This window comes from Sander vitreus, chromosome 5 (assembly GCF_031162955.1).
Source record: "Sander vitreus isolate 19-12246 chromosome 5, sanVit1, whole genome shotgun sequence".
Taxonomy (NCBI): domain Eukaryota; kingdom Metazoa; phylum Chordata; class Actinopteri; order Perciformes; family Percidae; genus Sander; species Sander vitreus.
In genome coordinates, this window is record NC_135859.1 from 19,496,384 (window position 1) to 19,521,457 (window position 25,074).

General features: G+C 39.7%; 2 protein-coding genes across 5 annotated transcripts in view; both read left to right on the top strand.

The window, feature by feature from the left end:
• The first annotated feature begins 118 nt into the window (after positions 1 to 118).
• Positions 119 to 15,288, top strand: pggt1b (protein geranylgeranyltransferase type I, beta subunit). The gene is made up of 9 exons (XM_078250897.1): positions 119 to 283; positions 891 to 1,009; positions 3,467 to 3,531; positions 4,024 to 4,175; positions 4,548 to 4,680; positions 6,341 to 6,386; positions 8,031 to 8,215; positions 9,339 to 9,447; positions 11,642 to 15,288. Exons 1-9 carry the CDS (start codon positions 156 to 158, stop codon positions 11,806 to 11,808), a joined length of 1,104 nt encoding a protein of 367 aa, XP_078107023.1. The 5' UTR covers positions 119 to 155; the 3' UTR covers positions 11,809 to 15,288.
• Positions 15,289 to 19,016: 3,728 nt separating this feature from the next.
• The window catches only part of trim36 (tripartite motif containing 36), a 34,199-nt gene continuing 28,141 nt past the window's right edge, over positions 19,017 to 25,074 (top strand). Inside the window, exons 1-2 of one of the 4 annotated variants that reach the window (XM_078250900.1) lie at positions 19,017 to 19,458; positions 24,539 to 24,785. In XM_078250900.1, coding sequence (XP_078107026.1) covers positions 19,396 to 19,458; positions 24,539 to 24,785 — 310 coding nt within the window. In that variant the 5' untranslated portion in view covers positions 19,017 to 19,395. Of the gene's footprint in view, positions 19,459 to 23,317; positions 23,534 to 24,538; positions 24,786 to 25,074 lie in introns of those variants that run through there. The other 3 variants (XM_078250901.1, XM_078250898.1, XM_078250899.1) reach the window with 3 other exon arrangements.

Here is a 25,074-nt window from a genome sequence, read left to right on the forward strand (position 1 = left end):
GTATTCACAGCAAAAGTTGTATCCCAAGACACCAAGGAGAAGAAGAGGAGATCAAGCGTCTGAGCTTCTTTTTTTTTGTACGTCCCTGTAGTGTGAGCTTTTATTTTGAAAAACAAACATACCGGAAAAGATTCCTTATAGGTGCGGATGCAAAGATGGCGGAAGAGGAGAGCCAATTTGAAGAATTTGAACAAATAGACTTTTTAAGAGATAGACATGTACGATTCTTCCAGAGAACACTTCAGGTGTTACCTGAGAGATATGCCTCGCTAGAAACAACCAGGTACATTTGCTGGAATGAAAAATGTTGCTTTAGGTCATATGTTTTGCTGAAGAACTTGATTAGCTAGCATTAAAGCTAGCTGTGGTTCAACCGCTTTGAATAAAGGCTAGTGCTACTTAGCTTAGCGGGCATGCTAACATCAGCAATGACAGAGAAGTTATGGCAGATTGGCCGTAGTAAAACGAAACTAACGGTACAGTGGGGTACGACACCATGTTCAACTTATTAAAAAAACGTTAGTATGTTATATTATCATAGGAATAAGGCTCATTTTAAATTAAACTTCAAGCAAAATGGATTCTTAAGTTGGACAGATTCTTTATTTGTAAACATTAATATATCTCCAGTAACGTTACAAGCTTACCAACAGCCGACCTTAAGTGATAGTCAACCAGGCTTTTATTTATTTTTTAAAAGATATTGTTTTAGGTTGGGTTTTATCACCCAGTAATCTAATGTGACTGTTCACTGCCACAGTTTACATTGCCCCTAATTTGATGGATAGCTGTGACTGCATTCATTCTTATAGCTTATATATGTAGATTCTTCTGTCCATCAATATTAAATGAGTAAACATTAATAAGATCGCTATCTGCCTTCTTTCCAGGTTAACTATCATATTTTTTGCCCTGTCTGGTCTCGATGTGCTGGATGCTCTGGATGTGATTGATAGGAACACCATGGTTGAGTGGATTTATTCCCTACAGGTTCTACCCACAGAGGACCGTAAGTCTCATATCTTATCAAGCTGAGTTTAAACAGTTAATTATAAAAGGTTTGTAGTACAAGTACTCATTGTCGATAAGAATGACAAAACAAAGGTTCACATCATGACAGCAAATCAAAAGGTTTTTGTCAGAGCAGCTAACTACATCATAGGGCTAGGTATCGCCACTGATTTCCCGAATTGATTCTGATTCACATGGTCTCGATTAGATTTTTTCGATTGAATATCGATTAGATTAGAGATATTTTAGATTTTGCTAAAATATGAAAGAGATTCTCAGAAAACTAGTGCTGTAAATTACGAGGAACCCTCTGACCTGGTGCATTATTACAAATATTAATGTTTACATTAAGAATTGACCCCAAAGCAGTTACATTAATGTACTTTTATTTAACGTGGACACATTACAGCAGTCAACACAAAGTAAAACGCTACAGACTGTACAGTCAGTAAGTATTGAGTGGCCAGAAATAATTGTACAAGAGCTTTCTTTAGTGCAGGGATGGGTTAAATCTAAAGCAATACATCACCCGAATGCCCTAGGTCTGTAGTTTGTGGTTTCATGAGGCTGTGATTATCCTAGAGATTATTTTATACAGTAAATACAATTGGGCTCATTGAATCCACAAAAGTCTCAGCTTTCAGTCATACCCAATTCCTGCAATTCCGAGTGGCGCAATGGCGATCCCAGTATGCAGAAATATTCAAATATACCATTTTTAGAATAGGGGAAAATAGCACATTCATACGGCAGGAGAGGAACTGCATGTTTTTTGCCAAAAATTAGCATAAAGTGGGGATCTATGTAAAGGGGAGACTCACGGGTACCCATAGAACCAATTTTCATTTAGATATCTTGAGGTGAGAGGTCAAAGGATGGCCTTGCTAGTTTTTTCCCTCGCAAAAATGTAGTCTAACTTATTTAGCTTCCTTATTATTCGCCAAGATCCCTGGCAGTCCCGCAGGTCTCTTAGGGTTAAAAGATCAATCCCTGAATGTTATGAATCAATATCAGATCATTCAAATTAAGATCGATTTGAATCTGGAAAAAAAAAAAGATTTATTTTCAACCCAGCCCTAATCGTGACTAAGTTGAATGAAGCGTAATCACCTCTGATACACAGAGCTAAAAGGCTTTTTAGGGCTTCAGAGCTTCTTAGGTTCCTCCATACTGAATGATTTAAGATTTTTCTAACACTATGGACAGGAAATTGCAGTATTGTTTCAGCTTTTGAGAAAGACAGACGAAAGAAGCAGTCACCGTTGAGAAAATACTTTGAGGAATAGATACTAGTGGTAGAGAGGCTAGTTTAGAAAAGGTGCAGGACTAATGCTTTTTATTGCTGTAAGGGGCACACTGGGTGTGGACACTCTTGGACACAAGGTTTCTAAAATTTCCAGGGCAGGGAGCTTAAGTGGCTTGGGTGGTGGTGTGTGAATGTTCACGTAAAAAAGTTACGAGTTTTTGAAGTGGGGTTGTATGAGGTACCTACCATAGTCGGTGTATTACCTAACGTAGATGGCGGTCAGCAGGCCCCCAGTTTGAAGAAGCAGGCAGGAGAACCAACGTGGAAGCTAAGCAGTGTTATGCTTTGGACAGGGGGGACAGCAACAAAACGTATTTGAGCCAACTGAAGAGAAAAATAAAAAAGCCCCCTAAAAAAAAAATTCTGATTAAGTTTACGCTATATTTAGAATGTTTTCACTGCTTTATCAGGGAAAGTTGGTCTCTAAATATTTAATGACTGTTTTTTCTCCATCTCTAACAAGCCACTCTGTGCCATCTGTTTAGATGCCCAGTTAGTTCATTATTCAAGACATCAACAGAAATCATATCAAGCCATGCTTGATTGGTCTCATTTTTGCTGCTACCATATGTTTGGGGGTCTGGCTGGTTTTCTGGCATTAGATGTGAAAATACAGCATGGGAGACACTTGCGATTTCCTAATGTGTCACTTCTGTCTCTGATGTTGTTACAGGTACCATTTCCAAATGAAAATTTGGTTAGTTTGTTTTCAACATTAGTATGCTGAAAATATATTTATATTGTAGACCTCTTTTGGCTTGACTGAATAACATCTTCAATGTGTTGTGAGTCATTTCAGTCAGAAATAGTAATATGATGCGTGACACATTTATGAAATATTGTACTCAGATTAGTTTGGTTGCCATTTGCCGTATGATGACATTTTGTTAATTGGGTTCTGCCATATCTATTGTTATCTATCTTGGCCAGTAGATGGCAGCAGTATACTTTTCTTTTTAAGTTGGCTGAGCATCTTTGCAGCACCTTTTTGGGAGGTCAATACAGACAGAATGAGACATAGTTTGTGAGACAGTAAAACAGAGTAGGGCAGCAGAGTAGGGCTTACTTGTTCCAGTTTGTTTTTGTGATTATCAGTACATAATGCTTTCTTACATCTCTACCTTCTCTACTCCTGTCATTTTCTTACAGAAATTAACCTTAGTCGTTGTGGGTTTCGAGGATCGTCACATATTGGAATTCCTTACAGCACTAAGGTACTGCCTTACCCCACTTACCCACACTGTTTTTAGACCTGATCCCAAGTTTGACCAAACATTTTGTCTTGTATGTAAAATATAAAGCACCCCCTCCCTTTGTATTTGTCTAAATATACATTTTGGGTAAACATATTCACTGCTGTGATCCCATTTGCATGAATCCTTCTTAATATTTTTACGCCATTTCAATCATTGTCCCAAGTCGTTCTTTCACATCAGGGGGTCTGGGCCATTTCCAGTTTTATTAGCCTAATTTCAGCAGCTGTCATTGTAAGATGTGGTTGTCACATTTGGCATTGCTTCTCTTTCCCCTATGGAGACATAGTTGTCGATGTAACGGCAAAAAGGTCTGTTTTTAGCTGTCTGTAGAAAGCTAAATAATTGATCTGTCTGGTTGTTTTTAAACCGCTTCTTTTTCTCCAGATGTTTGTTTTAATAAGTACTGTAATCTCTCATTTTCTTTCATTTCTGTTTTGATATTTTCTTCAGGGGCCAGGTGTGCTCCATCCATATGACAGTGGCCATGTAGCCATGACCTACACTGGGCTGTGCTCACTGCTAATACTGGGAGACGACCTGAGCCGGGTTAACAAACAGGCCTGTCTGGCTGGTCTCAGAGCACTGCAGCTGGAGGATGGCAGGTCAGCACACACACACACACACACACACACACACACACACACACACACACACACCCCCGAGGTCATGTGAACACTAGCAGTCTTAATGCAGACTAATATTAACTCACGTTGGGTCCTACAACAGTAGTTTCTTTGTACACACTCAGACAGACACACAAATACATTGTGTATATCATGTCTGGCAGATAACACTGTCTTCAGACATTAATATATGAATTAACACTTTAGCAATTTCAGCTGACAGGCTTTTGTTGGTTTGTGTTTTTCTATGATATGACTTAAATGGTCACATTCTGAACATAGACATTCAGCACATTTTCAACTGGTTGTGTAACTCTCCTGTCTTTGTGGCTTTCTGTGTCTTGTTTCCAGTTTCTACGCAGTGCCAGAGGGAAGTGAAAATGATATACGGTTTATCTACTGTGCAGCCAGTATCTGTTACATGCTGGATGACTGGTCAGGCATGGACATCCAAAAGGCCATTGAGTACATAAGGGGAAGTTTGGTGAGTAGATGTTAAAAAACGTAGAATGAGGCATTTAACTGTGGGGCGATTAAGACGTTTTTGTTACGTCTGTTTCTGCAGCATTCAAAGCAGTGCCTCTACACTTGAATGGGGAGAATAGGCCACCCATCTTCAGTAGGTGGCACTCTTCCTAGAAATACTTCATTTATAATAAATGGGGGTCTGGGGGGGTCCTTAAAGCTGTAGCAGAGGTTTTTCCACCTCACCAGGTGAAAAACAACATGTTCCAAGTTTATGATGTGGCAAGTGATATTTTTGTCAGATTGTTGACTGACATTGAACTCAACCCTTTCTTTAGCCTCAGTGTTTGATTTTCCATCAGTCATGGGTTTGGCACATCAAAGTGGTCTGTGTGAGGTATTGTCTTCATGCCCGTCATCTCAGTCTCTTGTACAATTCAAGTCCACAGAACAGATGGTCTCATTCACCTCTAAACATCAGCTTATTTTAAGTTGAAGACATTTAACACAAGAGTGTTTCATTACATAGTATCTCCATTGTGCACAGGGTGTGTATGACTCTCTGTTTCTCTCTTTCTCACACACACACACACACACACACACACACACACACACACACGAGAGAAAGAGTTCTGTTAATTAGTTAACAGACAACTGTGATTCTTGTCTGAAAGGTATATTTATCCACTGGCCACATGCTGGCGGGTGTATTCCAAAATGTTTTGGCAATACAAGTAAGCTGTTGGTGACTTTAAGTATGCAGAAACCACCAGATGATAGCTGGTTTAGTGTCGAAAATCCCCAGAACAGTAGTTTACTTGCTACACTGAAGTTTCACTTACATTTGTATGGCGCCATATGCCCAACCAACCTTATTGTTATGGTCTGATCAGACCAGTGACTGCCATCTGTTGAACTTGTGTTTTTTTTATTAGGAACCACTGCTTATGATAGGCAGTTGTTTTCATAAAATTGCTTTGAAACTTGTCAGTTTCATGAGATATCATGTTTTCTTTCTATGAATAGAAATAACTTCAACCTAAAGGTCATGAAGCATGCTCATTGTAGCTGTTTCATTAAAAAAAAATTGGTTTAGTCAGTGAAATAAAAGTTAAACCCATCTGGGACCAAAACATTTGTAGTTAAATGAAAGACTGATCAAATATGTGAGTAAAGCCTAAATAACAAAAGTGCACTCTAGCTGTTGGATAAAATTGAATTATGGGAAATTTAGCAAGTTAGTAATTTATACAGTGGATGCCTGATTGCAACACAACTAAATACCAGAAAGAAGGAAATATAAAAATACAACAAGACATGCCAGGTGATGCGTCCAGTTGTGACTTGACCAGTAAGAACAAATAGTATGCCTGAAGACTCATTTTGAGAATGACACATCACATTTGAGCAGTTCTGTAGTTCCAATGCCAGTTAAAACAGTTGGGAAGGCATGTTGGTGTTTGTTCGTGGTGACAACTTTAAATTCAGTTTTAAATATTGACTCACAATTGTATATTTATGCTTTTAAAAGAGAGGTTCAGTATTAATAAATACAGGGAGTAAATGTATGCAGTTCAGCCTCTTCTGTCAGCCTAATCTCTTTCCACGCTCACATTAGCCTTTCATGACAGTTGAAATATTGCTTGTAATTGAATGGCTCTTCTTTGTCTCCTACACAGTCATACGACAATGGGTTTGGCCAGGGAGCTGGGCGAGAGTCACATGGTGAGTATTGTCATCTTGTAATGGCTTATACTTAGTTACAGATGTCAGAAATGTGAGTTTGAAAGCTGTATGCACATCTGTGGGTGGGGGGGGGAGGGGAGGGGGGTACAAATTGACACACTTGGCAGCCCAGATTCAAACGTCTGATTTTATGAATATCATCAAGGTTCATATCAGGTCACGTTTGTGGGTGCATTGGTGGTGTCGTAGTAGAGGGCCCCCGCCGTCACACACACATACTTCAAAGCACTGCTTGGAGCATATCCATAGTCACCTTTTTGACATGTTAAAGGTAGCATTTTCTGTTCACTTTGTGACAGACTGCATGAATTAAATCTATAGAAATAAAACTGCTTGAAGGGGCAGATCCTATTTCATCTTGGTTATTTCCCTCCTTGCGATAAATTCAACTCCTATGATTACAGTCTTCATTGAGACTCAGCTCTCTTCTGCAAACCAGCCAACTCTCTAAGGGCTGATTACACATCAGTAGAGAGATACAGTAGATGCCCATTACCCATCCACCCTTGAAGTGTGTGTTTGTTCAGCACCAAGACCTCCCGCACTGTTTGCTTTAAATTTGCACAGGCTCCTACACTGTTTTTATAAGTGATTTTGTTTGAGACACTCTGTAGTTTAATATGTGAAACATGGTATTACAGAAACTATGTGCCAGGGTAATAAATTAACTTTCCCCATATGTATGTTTTCAGTGTGGTTGGCTTTTATCCCACTGCTTCCTCTATTTTTCAAACATTTTCTGTTTCCGTTAAATGCACTTAAAAAATTGTCGGTTTCCATGAATGAAGTACTGTGGCCCGTGAGGGAAAATAGTTACATTCAGGTGTGGAGGGAAAAAAAAGTCTCCCAAACCTACTCTTAGAGTAAATTGTCTTGGATTCCCCAGCTATGCTTGATTCAGATTTATGTTTACCCCCCTGATCGTCTTGTGCCTCTGGCAGATAGTGAGCTAGACATGTTTGATTAGAGGCCAGTGTAACGCATTGGTAGATTTACACCCCTGACCCCCACACTTCACCCCACCTTTTCTTTGTTTGTCTCCATCACACACACGCACACACAAACGCAGATAAGCAGCCAGAGATGGCATGGATGTTTAGGGATGCGTTAAAGGTTTGGTGGTAATGAAAGCAGTTGACAGTTGGGTTGTAGAAGGTGATGGATAGCTGCTGCTTGTGTCCGTACTGATAACGGCCTGCCATCAATCGATGAGCGCACCCATGTTTGTATGACTCTAGCTGTAAAGACACTTTGCATTCATACCCTGCCCAAATCATTTATTCTTTTCCACTAAAAAGGTTTCAATTATTGTGCAGAGAAGTATAAGCATGCAGCCATGAGGTAGCTCCACATTGTGATTATTTCCCAGGTAAGGTGGAAAGTGAGCTGCATGCTATCAAATATTTGGCAGTAAAAGAGCCCACATGCAGACACACCCTCTGTTTTTACAACAGTGCCCTGTAATCATCTATTTGTCTGTCATCAAAACATGTCAGGGTGAACCACTGGAAATGCATTTCAATTTTAATACATTGTCAAAAATCAGTAGTCTCCATTTAATTGGATTCATTTGTGTTATAAATGAAATAAAATCCACTATAAATCCACTGTCTGTGTGCCCAGGTGGCTGGACGTACTGCGCCATAGCGTCTCTGTGTCTGATGGGTCGGCTGGAGGAGGCGTTGAGTCAGCGGGAGCTGGACAGGATCCGACGCTGGTGTATCATGAGGCAGCAGAGCGGCTTCCAAGGGCGCCCCAACAAACCTGTAGACACATGCTATTCCTTTTGGGTGGGAGCTACGCTCGAGGTACAGACTGGTGTAACAGACACATATTCACATACACACTCCTGCATGCATTAACATGTATAGTGCATTTAAGTATTTTCACTCTGATTTGCCACCATTTTCTCATAAGAGAGAAATTTTAGAAAGTGTAGCGGCATGCACTAAATACCGTGGGGCATTTTTTAAATAGCACTGTATATACTCGCACTGTTGAAACAACTGGGTTAATCCCACACCCACATACACGAAACCCCAAAAGTACGTGTGAGCAAACCTTTCAGCATGTGGGTCATTACTATGCCAGAGGTACTTACATACGTGCACACACATGGTCCAGAAAACTGTGAGCTAAACTGCAAATAGCTGTTGCTGTAAGCCAGGGATACAACCACACACGCACATAAGCAAGCACAATGCAGGAAAACTGTGAATTTCTGGGTCAAAACTGTGCCAGAGGGACAAATGCGTGTGTTTTCTCCACTAGTATCTATATAGATGGAGATTGCAATAATCTACCTTTGTGAAATTAAATGCAATGGCACGAGCATTAACTCACTCTCTAAACACAGCATGCTCCACATCTTTGTAATTGAAAATGTATTTTAAATTGTAGAAACAACCTAGTTGAAAATAATTAACAACTCTGAATTATATTGTTTAGTTTTTATGAGTGCTGTCAAACGATTAAAATATTTAATCGTGATTAATCGCATTAATGCCATAGTTAACTATGTTCAAAAATATAAAACAATAAAAAGTTGATCTAAAAAACCACTGGATGGGAAAAGGGTATTTTACAATAACTTTGAATGCACCACGAGGCTGAGTCTGTGTCAGACAACGGCAGCTACAGTCTGGTGTCTAGCTAGATCCGGTGTGGTGTTGTAGTTTTTCTAACGTCACTAGTTGTTGCAGCAGCATGTGAAAAAAACTACAAAGTTTGCTAGGCCAAAAAGAACGTTAATCTCGCGCTAAAAAAATTTGATGGCGTTAAAATGGGTTTGCGTGAACACCGTTAATAACGCGTTTAACTGACAGTACTAGTTTTTATGTTTGCTTCTAAATGTCATGGTGAACCCTCTCTCTCCTTCCTCTCCTTTTCTCTCACACCCTTCCCCCACCCACTCTCTCTCTCCTATCCCAGCTGTTAGATGTGTTCCAGTATACACACTTTGACAAGAACAGGAGCTTCATCCTGTCCACACAGGATCGGTTGGTAGGGGGATTCGCCAAGTGGCCGGACAGCCATCCAGGTGAATGATTTGATTCGGCTGCTTCAGGAACATCTGCCAGTCATCAGATAAGAGTACAAATAAAAAGACACTAGAGGATAGCCAATTACAGAATACTGCCATGGTTGTTTATATGGTATTATAAGTAGGAGTGACGCGTAACTCATGTACCTTTTTATAATACATTAAAGGCAACAGCAGTGCAGTGGTGGGTGAGGTTGAATGGCATGTTTAATGGCTTTGTGGTGGAAACGCAAATAGACTATGTAGAGGTTGCTGTTTAAGATATTGTTGCAGTTTGTTTTCCTGTAGGTTCAAAGATTACGCATAGAGGACAAAAAGATGTTGGAACTGAGCAGTTTCGATGTCCTTTTTTTTGTCTTTCGGCAGAACAGTTTGTACCCTGGCCTCCGCAGGTGCTGAGAGGTCAGGGTGGAGTTGTGGTTGGCAGTTTTTACTTGATCAATGGAAACACTTGTAATCCTAAACTTCAATGGTGCACATGTTTGTGTGTGTTCTTGTGTTCTTGCTGGCCCTTGTAATGTGTAATTGATGAGGCGATTGTTCATAGGTAGCCCGAGGACATGGGAGATCTGGCTCTTCACATTACAGGAACAAGGCAGGGAAGATAGGCTGGAAGAAAACAATGAGGCAAAACAGACCCTGTATTGACAAAGCCAAAACAGAGTTTTAGGAAATTAAAGGGACTCTTTTGAAGCATGGTTACAGATAGCATTGGACTTGCATGTACTTTTAACAGTGCAGTCATCATGCACAGCTACTGATGTACAGGATCTGGCCTGACATAGAACAAAAGAAAGTGCTGTGTATTTGTCAAGCAGAGCTGGACCAAATGTAGTTTGAACAGTTGACACAACCTGCTTATGTCTACATTCGCTCTTTAAGAAGGAATTAAGGTCATGATCATCTGTTTTAAATGTTTGGAACAGTTGGTTTTATGTAGCTTTACACTACCTTGCATAGCAACAAACAGCAGACAGAAACAATAACATCTTGGTCTTACCTTGTTAATGCTCTGCATATTTCTTATTTTGAACTTACTGTAATCAATAACATGAATTTGATTATTTCATGTGCACTTTTTTTTACATTACATTTTATTTAGCTGATGCTTTTATCCAAAGCAACTTCCAGTAAGTGCATTTAACCATGGAGGTACAAACTCAGAACAGCAAGAATCACATAGAAGTACATTAGCTTCAAATAAACCTATCCTACCTAAATAAACCAAGTGCCACATGCAAGTGCAATTACATTTTTAAATGTTTTATAACCAGCATCATCTTAGCCAAGGTGCATTTGAAAATGATGTGTATACAATTGCCCTATATCACAATTTGTGGTATGTACATCTAATTTGAAAAATATTACTTTATCAATCAAACCTTGGAATAATCCAGACATTTTTTGGGAACCAGAGGGTCACTGGTTCAAATCCCCATACGGACCAAAGTATGGTGGTGGACTGGTAGCTGGAGAGGGCACTGCCAAGGTGCTCTTGAGCAAGGCACCAAACCCCCAACTATTCGGGGCGCCTGTCCATCGACAGCTGCAGCCCCCTCACTCTGACATCTCTCCATTAGTGCATGTATAGGTAGTGAGCATGTGTGTGTAATTCAGGCCTGTTTGTAATGTGTATTCTAACAACAGAGTGAAAAACATTGTAATTTCCCTTGCGGAATAAAGTATAAATTATCTTTTCTTTACAATCTTAATTTAAGTCCACATGAATCCTGATTGATGCAGCTAATGGTGCTTTGATTCTGATGTCTGTCCAATCATCTGTCATTTCATTATAATTCAATTACTGGTCCATTTACTGGCCTGTGCTGCTTTTACTCTGGTCCCAGGGGAGGGAAAGGGCCATGGTGCTAACCTACTGTGTATATGCATTATTTATACCTTCTTAAAGGAGTAGTACAACAAAAACCATGCTTCTGCATAATGGTGTTTTTTAGATTGGAAATAAGATTTTGTTGATTCCGTAATGGAGAGTGAGGTGACTAACACTATCGTCTTCATAGCTCTGATCAAGTCTACAGACCTGTCGCATGCAGGTGCTTCTGCTGCCAGACATGTTACCATCACTGACCTAGTTTCTCCTTTTTCCCCTCCTTTCTTTCACTCTGTCGTCCCTCACTATGTTCCCCATTTCTTCACTCTCCCCCTTTCTCTCCCCTTTCCTTTCCATCAGACCCTCTCCATGCCTACTTAGGGCTGTGTGGTTTGTCTCTGATCGGAGAGCCCAGTTTGAGGAAGGTCCACCCAGCTCTTAACATCACCCAGAGAGCCTTTCAGCACGTCCAGCAGCTGCAGCAGACATGGAGGGACAGCACTGGCAGCTGTAGCAGACAGCATTGAAAGCAGGATGTTCCACAGCTCTGTCTCTGAACAGGTTCAGTAATCAGGAACATCTAACAGTAGTCAGTCAAAGGCGACTGGAATTTTGCTCTGTGTCTTGAAGACGTTTGGCCACTCATGTGAGAGGCCTCCTCATTTCAGAAATCAGGAAGGTATTTAAGAGCCCAGTTACATGGTAGTAACTTTGGGGAGCTTATTTTAAGTCCATCAAGAGTGACTTTTCTGTTAAGCAAAATACGCCACACTTCTTTTTTTTTTTTTTTTTGCTGCCTTTTTAATAATTAGACCGTTGTAAATAACAATGTGCATTGTAGTTTGTGGGGTTAAAGTGATGTGCCAGAAAGTCAAATTTGAGTCACTGGAGACTCAAAGAAATTCCAGATGCCTCAATTTTGCAAACTTTTTCATGATGCAGTTTTGGAAGCTTCTTGCTCCTCATCATAGTCAACAACACAATCTGCTGTAAACCTTCCTAGCCAAGGATGAACTGACTCACCTCACATGAACATAAGAAACATCATCAAAGTAAATTGTATTCACTAAGACCCTGTGGAGGGTTTTGGGGAACATCTAACTTTAGTGGGCTGAATAATGTCCTAGTATATTATGAAAATATAGCAAATAAGTTCCTTATTTATGTTCACAAACCAGTATAACAACCAGTGGTAATTTTAGGGGTGAAATATGAAGACTGTTAAGACAAAATTGGATGTTGCATTTAGACAGTATTTTTTGCCTTTCTGCCCCTCTAACACCTCCATCCTCACGTTGCTCTTGAACCTCATCAACGCCTCCAGCTCTCCAGTCCCAAAGGTGATACCAGCCTTGCAGGTAAACTCTCCCATGTTTCTCACTTCAGCTCCCTGCAGGTTCAACGTACAGGCTTTTTTCAGTGTTCAAGAGAGATTTTAATGATAATAGAACTGCTGGGGTGAAATTCATGGAAAAGGCAGTATAGAGCCAGCAACCACCCCAGGGAACAAATCTATGACTGGAGGAAAAAAATCAAAAACTGGTCAAAAGAAGATAAAAAAAAAAAAAAAAAAAAAAATTATATATAATATAGTTTTGCTACAGGCCTTATTATTTCAGATCACCGAAAATATAATTTATTGTTCACATCTTTCCTGAGGCTAACGGAAAAATAGATTGGGCCTCTTAAGGGAATTTGCTTTAAAAAAAAAACAAGGTAGTAGCTGTCAATTTTAGCAGCAGATCCCATCCTGACTTCTAACCCTGGACTGATCCGAGCTACCGTCCTTCACCAGCTTCCATACTCCCTGCAAGGCACTCACCAGGCTGAAATCAATAGAAGAAAGATGAGACAGTGGCATCCAACTTGGGGAAATGTATTATTTTGAACAGCACTGGGAATTATTTTCAGAACAGAGAGGATGCAGGGCAAAAACAAATAACAATGCACATGAGCAGAGCCACAGAGAGTCAGGTTGCAGAAACAACATCCAACACATCACATCTCTTTGAGCGACTTGCAGCTCACACAAGCGACCTTCCAGCCTTCATGCTCCTGAGCTGAGCTACAAATTAGGCAATGAAATTCAGAATTGAGCTCAACCTGTTCCTTTTGCCTTCTCATCACATCTGTGAACTTGCTTCCCAGCGATTGACATTTCTGGCCACACAGGTTCCTCCAGCCCCCGTGCTGAAGCCACACCCTTTCATTATAAGACCGCTGTTACAGCACATGCCTGCTCCCTGAGAGTAGGCAAGTGAGGAGGAGACAATATCGCAGTAGTTCAGTATTACAGTGGCCTGTCTGCAACACGGTTTGTGGGAGTCTACTGTGCGTAGCACCATTTCTGACTGGATATGAAAATATAATATTGCCTCTGTGGTTGACTTTCCACCATCTAAAATGAAGCTGTACTTGGCCTCGTCTCCGTTCCCGCCAAGTTGCCCTCTTTTTCAGACTTAGAAACAGAGCAGGCAGACAGAGGAAAGGAGATAGGAGGAGAGGTGAATAAATAAATCATTTGACCCATCTATTATTAAAAGTGAACTGTCAGAGGCTGGAATCACCTCTCTGAACCCCGACTGAACCCCCAGTGTTATATAGCCTTATTTTGGTGCAAAATCAATTTCTTTTTAGCTTTTAGGTTTTGTTACTGTTGTGCCTAAGACAATAGACTTCTCTATGGTTACTCTTGGCGACTTTTGTTTTTTAAATAAACAAACACTTTAAGTTACCATAAAATATTTGGTAAAGCTATGACTTTCATTGCCACTACTGAATTGAGCCTCAGACACACAAATAATGTTATAATACAAGTTCAATCAAATTTAGGTTTTAAATTTTTCACTGTAATATTCTGGTATCAATCTTTTTTTGTAACTTTGTTAGTCCTGAATCAAAAATGCACTGAAAGAGAACAATCATGTCTACCATGCATCTTCTCAAGTGACTTTTACTACGTTACCCTTCTTAGGCTGGGTTCTGTCCTTAGTGTACATAGGCCAAGTCACATGGCAAAACCACGCTCTCAAACTCTGAAATGTGCCTCACGTAGCATTGTTCTGGGTCACCGCTCTCTGAATGCTCTCTTCTTCCTTTTTCTGACTTTGCTACATGTACAGCATGCTTAAATTGGGCTTAGCTTGGCTGTTATTATCGAGAATGGTACTGACTAATACTAGTGATCTCTGGAGGGGGGTGCAGGAAAGGTGTATCCTAAATCCTACTTAACCTTCAGGAATTGGAACACCTAATCTGTTAACATTTTTTCCTCCTCCTATCTTTGTTGAGTTCATTTATCCAATCCGACATCAGCTGACTGGTAGAGGTCGCTTTACGAGAATCTGACTTTGTCCCTTCATGTCTGATCGATAATGTATTTCTAGAAGGAATGGAGAATTCATTGAGACAGAACCCATAAATGCTAACTCGACTTTTAAAAAGGATGAAAGACTGGATGGATGGATTTGCCACTTAGTGGATCTCAGCAGTTGTTATATTGTGTCTCCGTTTTGCTACATCATGCTGCAGCCGATGCTCTCAGTCCCACAGCATGTAAAGAGGGGGCCGAGGCTTTGCGCTTTTAAGATAGCTGCAGCGTTTGGATCATCCTGAGATGTGAAAGGATTGTGAAAGTCTTTTGAGATGCAGCCAAAATGCCACACATGGTCTACCATGAACCCTTGCTTTATCATCAACTAATATACATAATGTAATAATAAAATAACAATAAATGTAATGGAATTTATTTTTTCTATGCTTTGTAGACATATTGAGTGTAGATAAATCTGTAAATGTCTTAAAATTTGTGACTTCTATTGTGCAGTTGCTCAAGATGAAAAACAATGTTTACAGCTACATCAGTGAGACAGAGGAATTGGATATGCAAATGTTGATATGTGATGTATCAGTACTTCAGCTTTGAATTTGAAGACAGTAATGTTGATTCTAGCTTGGCGGTGCATACTGTATTTATGTTGAATAAAAACACGTACTAACTTTTACAATTGTTGTGGTTTCAGTGTGAGATCTCAGGATTGCGTTTGTATAAAAACTTAAAGTCGAAGGCATTTTATTTCATGGCAATTTGCCTACTAGTTTGTGATGTGTTGTGCAAAGATGATATTTTGTCTTGAAGGGGTGCTAAGAGAGGCTTTACCTCTGGAAATCACGAGTGTTCAGTTGGTCCAAAGAAAACTATCCATTAGCTATTTGATATATCAAATATCTTATTAGAAATGGAAAATGTGTCCTGATGGTGGCTCTAGGAGCAAAGTTCATTGAGTCAGCAAAAAACATGAACATTTATCACCTAGGGACAATGAGAATTCACAGAAACTTTATTAGAAATCTCACCGTTAGTTTTTGTGATGCCTTGTCATGTATCAGGGTGTTGGTCAAGGAGTGATAGTGGCCTGATCGGGTCACCAGTATCAGTAAAGAACCCTCACAATCAAAACCAAATCTCAATCCGGATCTGCACCACAAAACAAAAATCACTTAGTCTTTCAATATATTTCATTGAACTCTTGCATTTTTATCTATTCTGCAAAAACATAATGGGACCAAAACTCCTCATGCTCATCAACCTCTGGGGACCATCACTACTACTATAACATGTCTTGCCTATTTGGCCTGTAGTTATCGAGCTTTCTTGCTCTGTACATAAGTGTTGGCCGGACCATAACGGGGCCGCTTGCTGCAAGAATATAACCATTTGGAGACGATCTGATATGATCTTGGTTTGCTATCAAATCAAGAAGTTTGCATATTGCATCCCACTGGCATAATCAAAGGAGAAAATCATTCAAAATATCCCTTTTACTCAGTTGACCCACAAGGTCTAGATCAATGTTTGGCACAGTTCTGGTCCTTTTTAGAATAACTCTATTTTCTGCCCCTGTAGTAATTTATTAGTCTTGAGTTACGATAACTATTCAGAGCAAGAGGTTTTACATTCTGATGAAAGGTAGACTAAAATCCGAGGCAGGTATTGTTACTTCTAGTGAGAAATTAGATATAACATCCATCTCATTATGCCTGTCCCGGGTCAAACGGCATTTCTTTTAAGCTTTGATGGGGTTTCCCTTTTCGTTTCATGCCCATTTAAGAAGAAAGTAGACTAAGGAGGAGTAGTTTCTTTCCTTCAGGAAAAAGGAAAAGATGGGTGTTGTATGATTACCTACAACAGCTGAGTTTAAAAGACCAAGTTCTTATTTCCTTTCCCAGTTGACTGTGGCTGGATGACTCACAACTGCTCTATTTTTAACTTCAAAGACAACAACTGGTCAGCTTTTTTCCTTATTTGCCTCAATTGCCTTATATTTTGCATCCTACGTGGATGAGCTTAGAGTAACAGACGAGTATTTTTGTTCTGTTCTTTGCTAGGTCAGTGACTAAGACATAATTAAAAGTGTTGGGGGAAGGGAAGTTACACTGGATACAGGACACACATGCAAACATAGAGTCCCACTTGGGAGCTGCATAGCACAGTCAGACATCACTGATGAAGTCATTTGATCCAGACAAATGTGGCCTAGTGGAACTTAGATATCCAATCTCAATGTAGAGGTTAACACAAATTGAAACAGCACTTGGTCACATGTTTTATCACAGGTTTAGAAAGCAATTTTTTAAAAAGAAAGGAAAAAAAAAAGAGGTTTGAAATGTATTCTCTTCCACTGTAAATGCAGCCCAACCTAGATTACAACTGATTGGAGATGCTCCCTTGACAGCCAGCTGCAGCTGTAGTTTGGGTGTGGTTGTATGGTCCCCTGTTCAACAGACAACTTATACCTTTGTGACACCAGCCTTCCCTATGAGACATGTAACCTTATATTGCTGCCAAGTAGGAGAGGCGAGAGTGTAAGAAAGCCCAAGTTAAAATCTGGTTTGGTAAACTTTAATGACTCAGATTTTCTGCCATCCACTGAAGAGAAAACTGACGCTAACATTGTCACGTTGATTTATTTGTCAAGCACATGCAAACCAAAGGTACTTGATGTTTAACATGTTTCCATGTTTATCGCTTTGCATCATGAGATATGAATGACTAATTTTTAATGATCCACAAGCCCCTGGGTGGACGAATATGTGCTTATGTAACAGCTTGCTTTCTCTAGTTATTTAACTTGAATCAATTCTGTTTAGAAAAACACAGTAATCAATACATTTGATTGATTATTCAGTCATGTGGAGGTCACTGAGGCTCAGTTATATGGCTTTTTATGGGGCAGTCAAGTTAAGTGTCATCTCCACACATATTACTCATTAGCACTGCACTCATCTTTGCCCCAGGAGTCTATTGAAATGGTCATAAAAGATATGGATATAGCCACAAATGCTGCACTTGACCAGTGAGCCATATGGTTAACTTAATAGTGAGGCACCCTTTATACCATGTTTATTAATTGCAAGCCTTTATAAATGGTTAATAGTTCATTTATGAATGCTTATAGATCAGTTATAAGACGTTAATAAGGAAAAGCTTATTGTTCATGAAATTTGGTACAGACATTCATGGTTTTCAGACGATGACTCCTAACATTGGGGATCCCCTGACTTTTCCTCTAGTACCACCATGAGGATCACATTTGGTTTTTGGAGTGACTATTGGATGTATTCCACCAATGAAATTGGGTGCAGACATTCATGTTCCCCTCAGGCTGAATTGTAACTGATAATCCCTTAATTTTTTTATCTAGTGCCATCATCAGGTCAAACCTTTGATTTGTCCAATATTTGGGTTATGTGCAAATGCCTACATTCCCAGTGGCCTCAGCTGCACTTTGTGTAAGGTGCTAATTAGCAAATGTCAACATGCTAACACGCTAAATGAAGATGGCAAACATGGTAAACATCAGCATGTTAGCATTGTCATTGTGAGCATACCCTAACTACATACTACAACTACAATAGCATCTACAATGTATGCTAGGGTTAGTAGAGCCTCACAAAGCTTCTAGCATGTAGACACAACCTGGCAACCCAAAGGTTGTTCTTAATGATGACTGACCTATGAAGCATAAGTAAATTATTTAAAGCCATTAGTTACAATGTATAACACTTTTTATAAGTGATGCCTGAAGGTAATAATGTTCATTTTAAGGATGTCTATCTCACCATAGTGATGACAGCTTTTCCAAAAAATGAAACTATGTTGCTCCACTGCAGTCAACAGTGATTTTCTCAGTGCTTTTGGAAACAGTCGTCCGTTAGTAGATTATAGTTATTAATTTTGTCATGCACCGTTTGTTCCGTCAGGGCAGTCTGCCCGTTTGTCCCCATCCACATGCTCGATGGGGTGGAATATGTCTGCATGAAGCCACGAGGCCATCTGGTGACGCGGAACAAGTGGCATTGCCAGAAAAAAATTAAAAACACAAACTTAATCCGGCCTCAAACTGTCAATCCATGAAAAGGGTCTCTACTTGAGTCTGTCATGACAGAATCAATCCTCCCAACGACAGAAAACAAAACGAGACCAAAAAGCTGCTGTCACATCAGGCTATTTGTGTCGCAATGAGCAGAAATCAGTCCATGTAAGGCAACATATACACAGAAACCAGTCATGCGTAATGCCCAACTTGACTGAATGCAGCACTAACAGAATTAAGTCCCCCCATACCCCGCCCCTTTAATCTTCAAGAGATTATTATGATTCTTTATAGTGATTGATGGATAAAACGGGCTGATACATGACAGAGCATGAGCATACAAAGAGCTCTGTGAGTGGAGACATCGCCGCTGAGAGATGATGCAGAGAGAGAAGGAGGGAGATGGTACAGTATTGAGGAGACGAGGGCGGGGTTTTCCCTCCAAGATGTGGCAAACTAAAATAAAATTGGCTTCTTGCAGCCGGCGCATGTACCGTAAACTCTACCGACAAACACACAAGCCTGAACAGAGAGGGAGGATGGTGATGAGGAGGTGGTCTGAGGAGCGGCTCTTCTCTCTTAATGTTATCTTACCTCCCCTGTGAAGCTGGGAAGCTTTTGATCCTGTTTGTTTAAGCCGCAGCTGCTGTTAGTGTGTGTGTGTTTTCTCTCTGCATTTTGAATATTCCTGTTTGCTGACCGGTCTGTGTGCTGTAACATCCACCATCATCTGCAGCCATGTCGGACTCAGAGGACATGACTGAGTTCGCCAGTATCGTGGAGCGGATCGAGCGGGGCGAGGTGAGTCTCCTCCGGATGATTTATGGTCCTTATGACAGCAGCGGTCTGTCTGGCATCATGCTCCCGACAGCAGCAGCGCCGTGCTGGCCTACAGAGCTGTCAGGGGATGGAGATGCTGACTAACCCAGACCACTGCATATTCTATTTTATTCTAACACTTTCTTGATCTCGCATTATACTGTATTATATTATACTAGCATATAAGCTACACTATTCGGATATTGTAACATGATCAGAGCCGAGGTATGAATAGGTTCTCTTTGATTGATTGAATAGCCTATATAGACCCACATCTATTCTATTTCTGGAACACGATTTCATGTGTGTGTGTCTTTGCTATTCTAATCATATTAATAGCCTACCTCAATTAAATAATATTAACCATTGATATGTTAATATCAACCCCTTCAACCCTAACCCCTTCTTTTCTACACTCTATTCTAACATTGTAATAAGTAGCAATGGACCCTCATCTGGTCTATTGACTGAATAATCTTAATTAGTCTAATCATATTTATATCTAAATATTGACTATTCTAACAATACCTCTATACTTCAATATAATTATATTAACAATTGATATGATAATATTATATTTTTGAATCATGGTACACTCCCATAAGTCTATTCTACACTCTATTCTAACATTGTAATGAGTAGTAATAGAGCCTCTTCTATTCTACTCTATTCTGTTCTATTGTATTCCTGTAAAATATGTCAGCTGTGTGTAATCATATTAATGCCAACACTATGCAGTTCAAAAGTCTTATGTTATATTTTAGTCTGCCTTGTTATATTATTTTGTATTATATTATTAAGTAGTGATATGCCCCCATAACTCTATTTTCATATTGTAAGAAGATCTGATCCTTTTCTTTTTTTTAAGATTTGTTTTTATTAACAGAAGCTCTTACAAGATGTTAATGGTGTGTAGCAAGGATCGACAGTTTGATACATTGAAAATTGTATTTTAAAGATCTGATCCTTTTCTGTTAACAAAGAATTTAATAACCTACAGATAATACTTAAATATTCTCTATTCAGTTCTATTCTATGTCAAGGCCTCGTAGCATTAAGGCATAGGCATTTCTTCTATTCTTAGAGAAAACAACGTGAACATAAAGAGTTTAATTAGAGGCCTTAGTCACTGAGTGTGTCGGTTAGTGCTGCAGGCAGATAACAGACTCCTGTCAATATGTGGGACACTTGGCAGCAGCTGTGTGGTGAGATGGGGCACTGAATTACTGAGGTGTGTATGAGAACAGGGAGGGGGTCTTTACCCATTTCAGACTGACAGAATGTGTTGAAATGCATCTCTCATGCTCACACAATCTGACATTCATCCATGCATGCATGAGCTGTGTTTGTGTGTGTTTCATGTCGGATGAAAAGAAGAAGAAGAAGTTGCTGAATTCAGTGGTATTGTAATATTGAATCTGGCCTGTCTTGCACAATGCTCTTATCTCTGTGGTGTCAGAATAATCAGAGTGAATAAGCAAAAAATTAAGATTCCAGCAAATATAAACACAACATAACTGTGGTTCTATTGTGAGAGATTCTTTTTCTTTGCGTCTTTTAGGCTACAGTATCATAAGACATAACATCACAACAAGAGACTGTACAGTATGTTCCTAAAGTATCCTTCTTTGAATTTGACCTTTTTGCTGACAATATGTGACTAAATTAGTGAAATATATTCAATGGTTATGGGCCAGGGTTACATAGTCTATGGAAATACAAATTTTAAATAAAATGTACATAACATTTTCTTTTATAATGTTTTGTTGCATACCTAGACAATGCCTATAGGTAATGGTAAACATATAACAAACCCTTTGCTCTGTGAATGAAAATATATCACATACATTGAAAATTATGCAGAATTTCATGGAGCCATTTGGATGTTTAAGCTGGCTGACAAGCACTTATCCTCTCGCCCCTGCACCCATATTCAAGTAAATCATTTTACTGTTGTAGCTGAAAGTAGATACTAGAAATCAGACATGATTGGAACCTCTGTTACCTCCAGTGAGATTAATACTGTGGAGCTCCTGTGTCTATGTTTGCTGCCAACAAAGGCTGTTGGAAAAGTGAATGACTCAACAGAGTCCTAAAGATGCTGGCAGTGCCTTCAGTGACACTGAAGTGTGTGCACATTTTGGCCTGTAGATTCATTCAAACATTTCATCCACTTTATTCTTTGCTACACTTTACTTCCTAAAGACATTAGCTCACTCCCAAAAAGCTGTTACATGGTCCATTTTGTTTAACCAGCTAGGGGGCCCTTATGCACAATAAAGTATACTGCAGACCTTACCAATAACCACTGCAGCAAGCGGTTAGCAGATCATAAATCCCCTGAAAGAATGAAAGGGACTCTGAGATTAGAAGAGACTGTAAAGTTATAGCTTAAATGAACCCCTTTTATAAAGTATAGACACCTTATATGAAAACAGTATAGCCTACTGTCAGACCAGAGGCTCTGCAAACCTAGTAAGCCTATTTTATATAAATGCTAAGCAAGATGGTGTGTGTAACTTGAGATTTTGTTTCAACTTTAGATTTTAAGTACTTATACATAGACTCTTTGATGCTTCAATCACCTGTTCTCAGCAGACCAATGGACTATAAGTCAATCACCGACCACCCAATTCCATACCCTGAAGTACAATTTTAGTATTTCATTTTTTGTTGCAACTTTCTTGTCACTTCACATTTGTGAGTATTTTTGTTTCAGTACACACATGCTTGGAGCTTATGATCTAGTATTCAAGTTCTTAGCTAGCAGCATGGCACAATGGGTAGCAGTATCAGTTAGCCAATCACTTTGGTCCAGAATGAAATATCATAACAAATATTAAATGGATTGCTGTGAAATTTTCAACAGATATTCATGGTCCTTAGAGGATGCATTCTAATGACTTTGGTGATTCCATGACCAGGTCAAAGTTTTCACTTATTCAGTGAAATATCTTGACATTTTACTAGTTGGATTGGCCAAAAAAAAACACATTCACATTCATGCTTTCCTCAGTATAAATTGCAATCATTTTAGTGTTCCCCTGACTATTAGAAGGTACCAGCAGGTTGACATTTTTGGTTCTTTGGTTGACATTTTGTACAGACATTCATGTTCCCCAGCGGATGAAGCTTGCTGACCTTGGTGATCCCCTGACTTTTTATCTAGTGCCACCAGCAGGTCAAGGTTTTCACTTATCCAGTAACATATCCAAACATCTACTAGATGGACTGGCATCAAATTTGGTACAGACGGTAGAGACATTCATTTTGGCCTCAGAATGAAATATAACAACTTGTTGACCCCTTAATATTTTCTCTAGCGCCACCATAAGGTCAAATGTATATTTGTTGAATACTTTGGTTTATACCCAAGCCTTTAGCCTACCTGCAAAACAAAAGACATTCCCACAACCTCTAAAAAGAAATAAGAAATATTAGCATAGCCTACTAACACACTGGATATGGTAAACATTAGGTGTTGAACATCTGCATACATGTTAGCATTGGCATTATGAATATGAACATATGAGCATATTAGCATTTAGCGCAAATCACACTGTAGGCTACCTATTTTATCTTAATTAAGTGAACATATATCCCACTTTGAAATAAGGGAGATAATGCAAAGTATGAACTACATGCAAAATACTGCAGACTCTCAACTCTCACCTACCAATGCCCGATACAAGCACGTGAATGGGCCGTTACTAAATTGGATTGATGACTTCAATAAAGTTTACGAGCAGCACATGAAGGCAACATTAGTTTTCAGCCCCCTCCTCTTTCTCCCCCTGCCTGCGTGGACCCGCCTGCATGCACTGCAGCAGTGAATTGGCTGCTGCTGATTCACTATGCGCTGCCTCTCTCAGCAGCGTCACTCTATTTAAATTTGCTCAGCAGTCGCTGTCGGCATCTTCTTCTCCCGTGCGAGAAGTTTGTTTTTAGCCTGAACAAAAAACGCCGGACAAGGTGTAGTTTTTCTTACCCACACGTGCAGGCTTATATGTTCTCCCTCACCATGTCTGCAGAGATGCGGCGCAGCAGCACAACCGCGGTAAGTGGGAGAAGAGAGGATTTATGATAAAAACGTTTTTCGTCTCGTCATTGTTTAACAGCCGATAGCTTCTCTGCTGTGCATGTAAAGAGACCGGGGAAAGTAAAAAGTTACCTAGAGCTGTTAACCGTTCCATATAGTAGAGCTGTAAACCGCCGCCAGTGTGTCCATTCATTACTCATTCGAGCCATTGTTTAATTTGTTAAATGAAACAACTCGCTGGGGACAGCCATTGTTCGTCTTTTCTTCTGTTTAAACTTCCTCTGTACTTCTGGGCATTGTCTTTTAACACGTGCGGAGGCGTTTTTTTTCTCTAAATTGTTTGTTCAAAGCAGGCAGAGGATGTACTTTATTGGGATGTTTTATCAAACTACCACCTGCAATTAATTAACTAATCGTTATAATATGGGAGGACAGTTATCACTCTGAAGCTCGTTAAAACGTTTTCTAATCGTCTTTTTTAAAACGTGAGCTGTTGGAATCGTGTATTTTACCGTTTGTCTATATATAGCTAGTTGGGCTTAATCCTGTCTTATGTAATGTATCATGAACATGGTAAAGACACAGTGGCTGGCTATTATTGTGACTTTGTGTAATGCTTTTCAAAGTAAAGTTAAAGTGTATGTTCAGGTGGAATAAAAAAAATTACTTTGCCCTTCATACTTATCTAAATCTATCTACCCGCCTAAAATGCCAATTGTCCCACCTCACTGATGCAGAAAAATGTTGTTTTCACTGCTTAAAGTGCAGAAAATGGGCCTATATTAGCTGCGTCTGAAATGTCCTAATAATAGTTTACTGTTCCCAGAATCAAAGACAGCTGTATCCTTCTTGCCAAGTTTTTTTTTCAAACTGATCTGTAATGTCTTCTGTCTTTTGTTTTTTTTCTTCGTCTCTGACGAATGACAGCAGCTGTGATGGTGTCTCATGCTAAACTCCTAAATGTAAAAGTACAACTTAAAAAGTGTCTATGGCAGTTTTCAGTGATCATGTCTCCATTACTAGGTCCCAATCAAGAACATCGAGAGGGAGCTGATCTGTCCGATCTGTAAGGAGCTCTTCACCCATCCGTTGATCCTGCCCTGCCAGCACAGCGTCTGCCACAAGTGTGTCAGAGAGCTGCTGATGCTGAACCATGAGGACTCCTTTGATGCTGGCTCCGAGTGCTCCCTGCCGGGCAGCCCCAGGTCCAGGGTGCCCTCCCCTTCCATGGAGAGGTTAGACAGGCTTGTGAGATCAGGTGGGTCTCGGGGTAAGGAGGCAAAATTATTTTTTTTCCCTTTGTAGATTGAATAAATGTGTTCTTTACAGGAAGGATTTATTATGTACAGATTAGTGTAGGGAAGTGGATCTTGCATTTCTCCAAGGTTAAAACCATGTTGAGGCATTAGGAGGAACAGTGTTTGTGCTTTATTGTTGGGTAGCCTGATTATGTGAGCTGATGGAAGCTAATAATCCAGTGATCGTTGCACAGAAAGTGCAAGTATTGAATGAATCTTTGGCCATTTGTGAAAGCTTCCAAGGAAGGCTATATGAGTTTT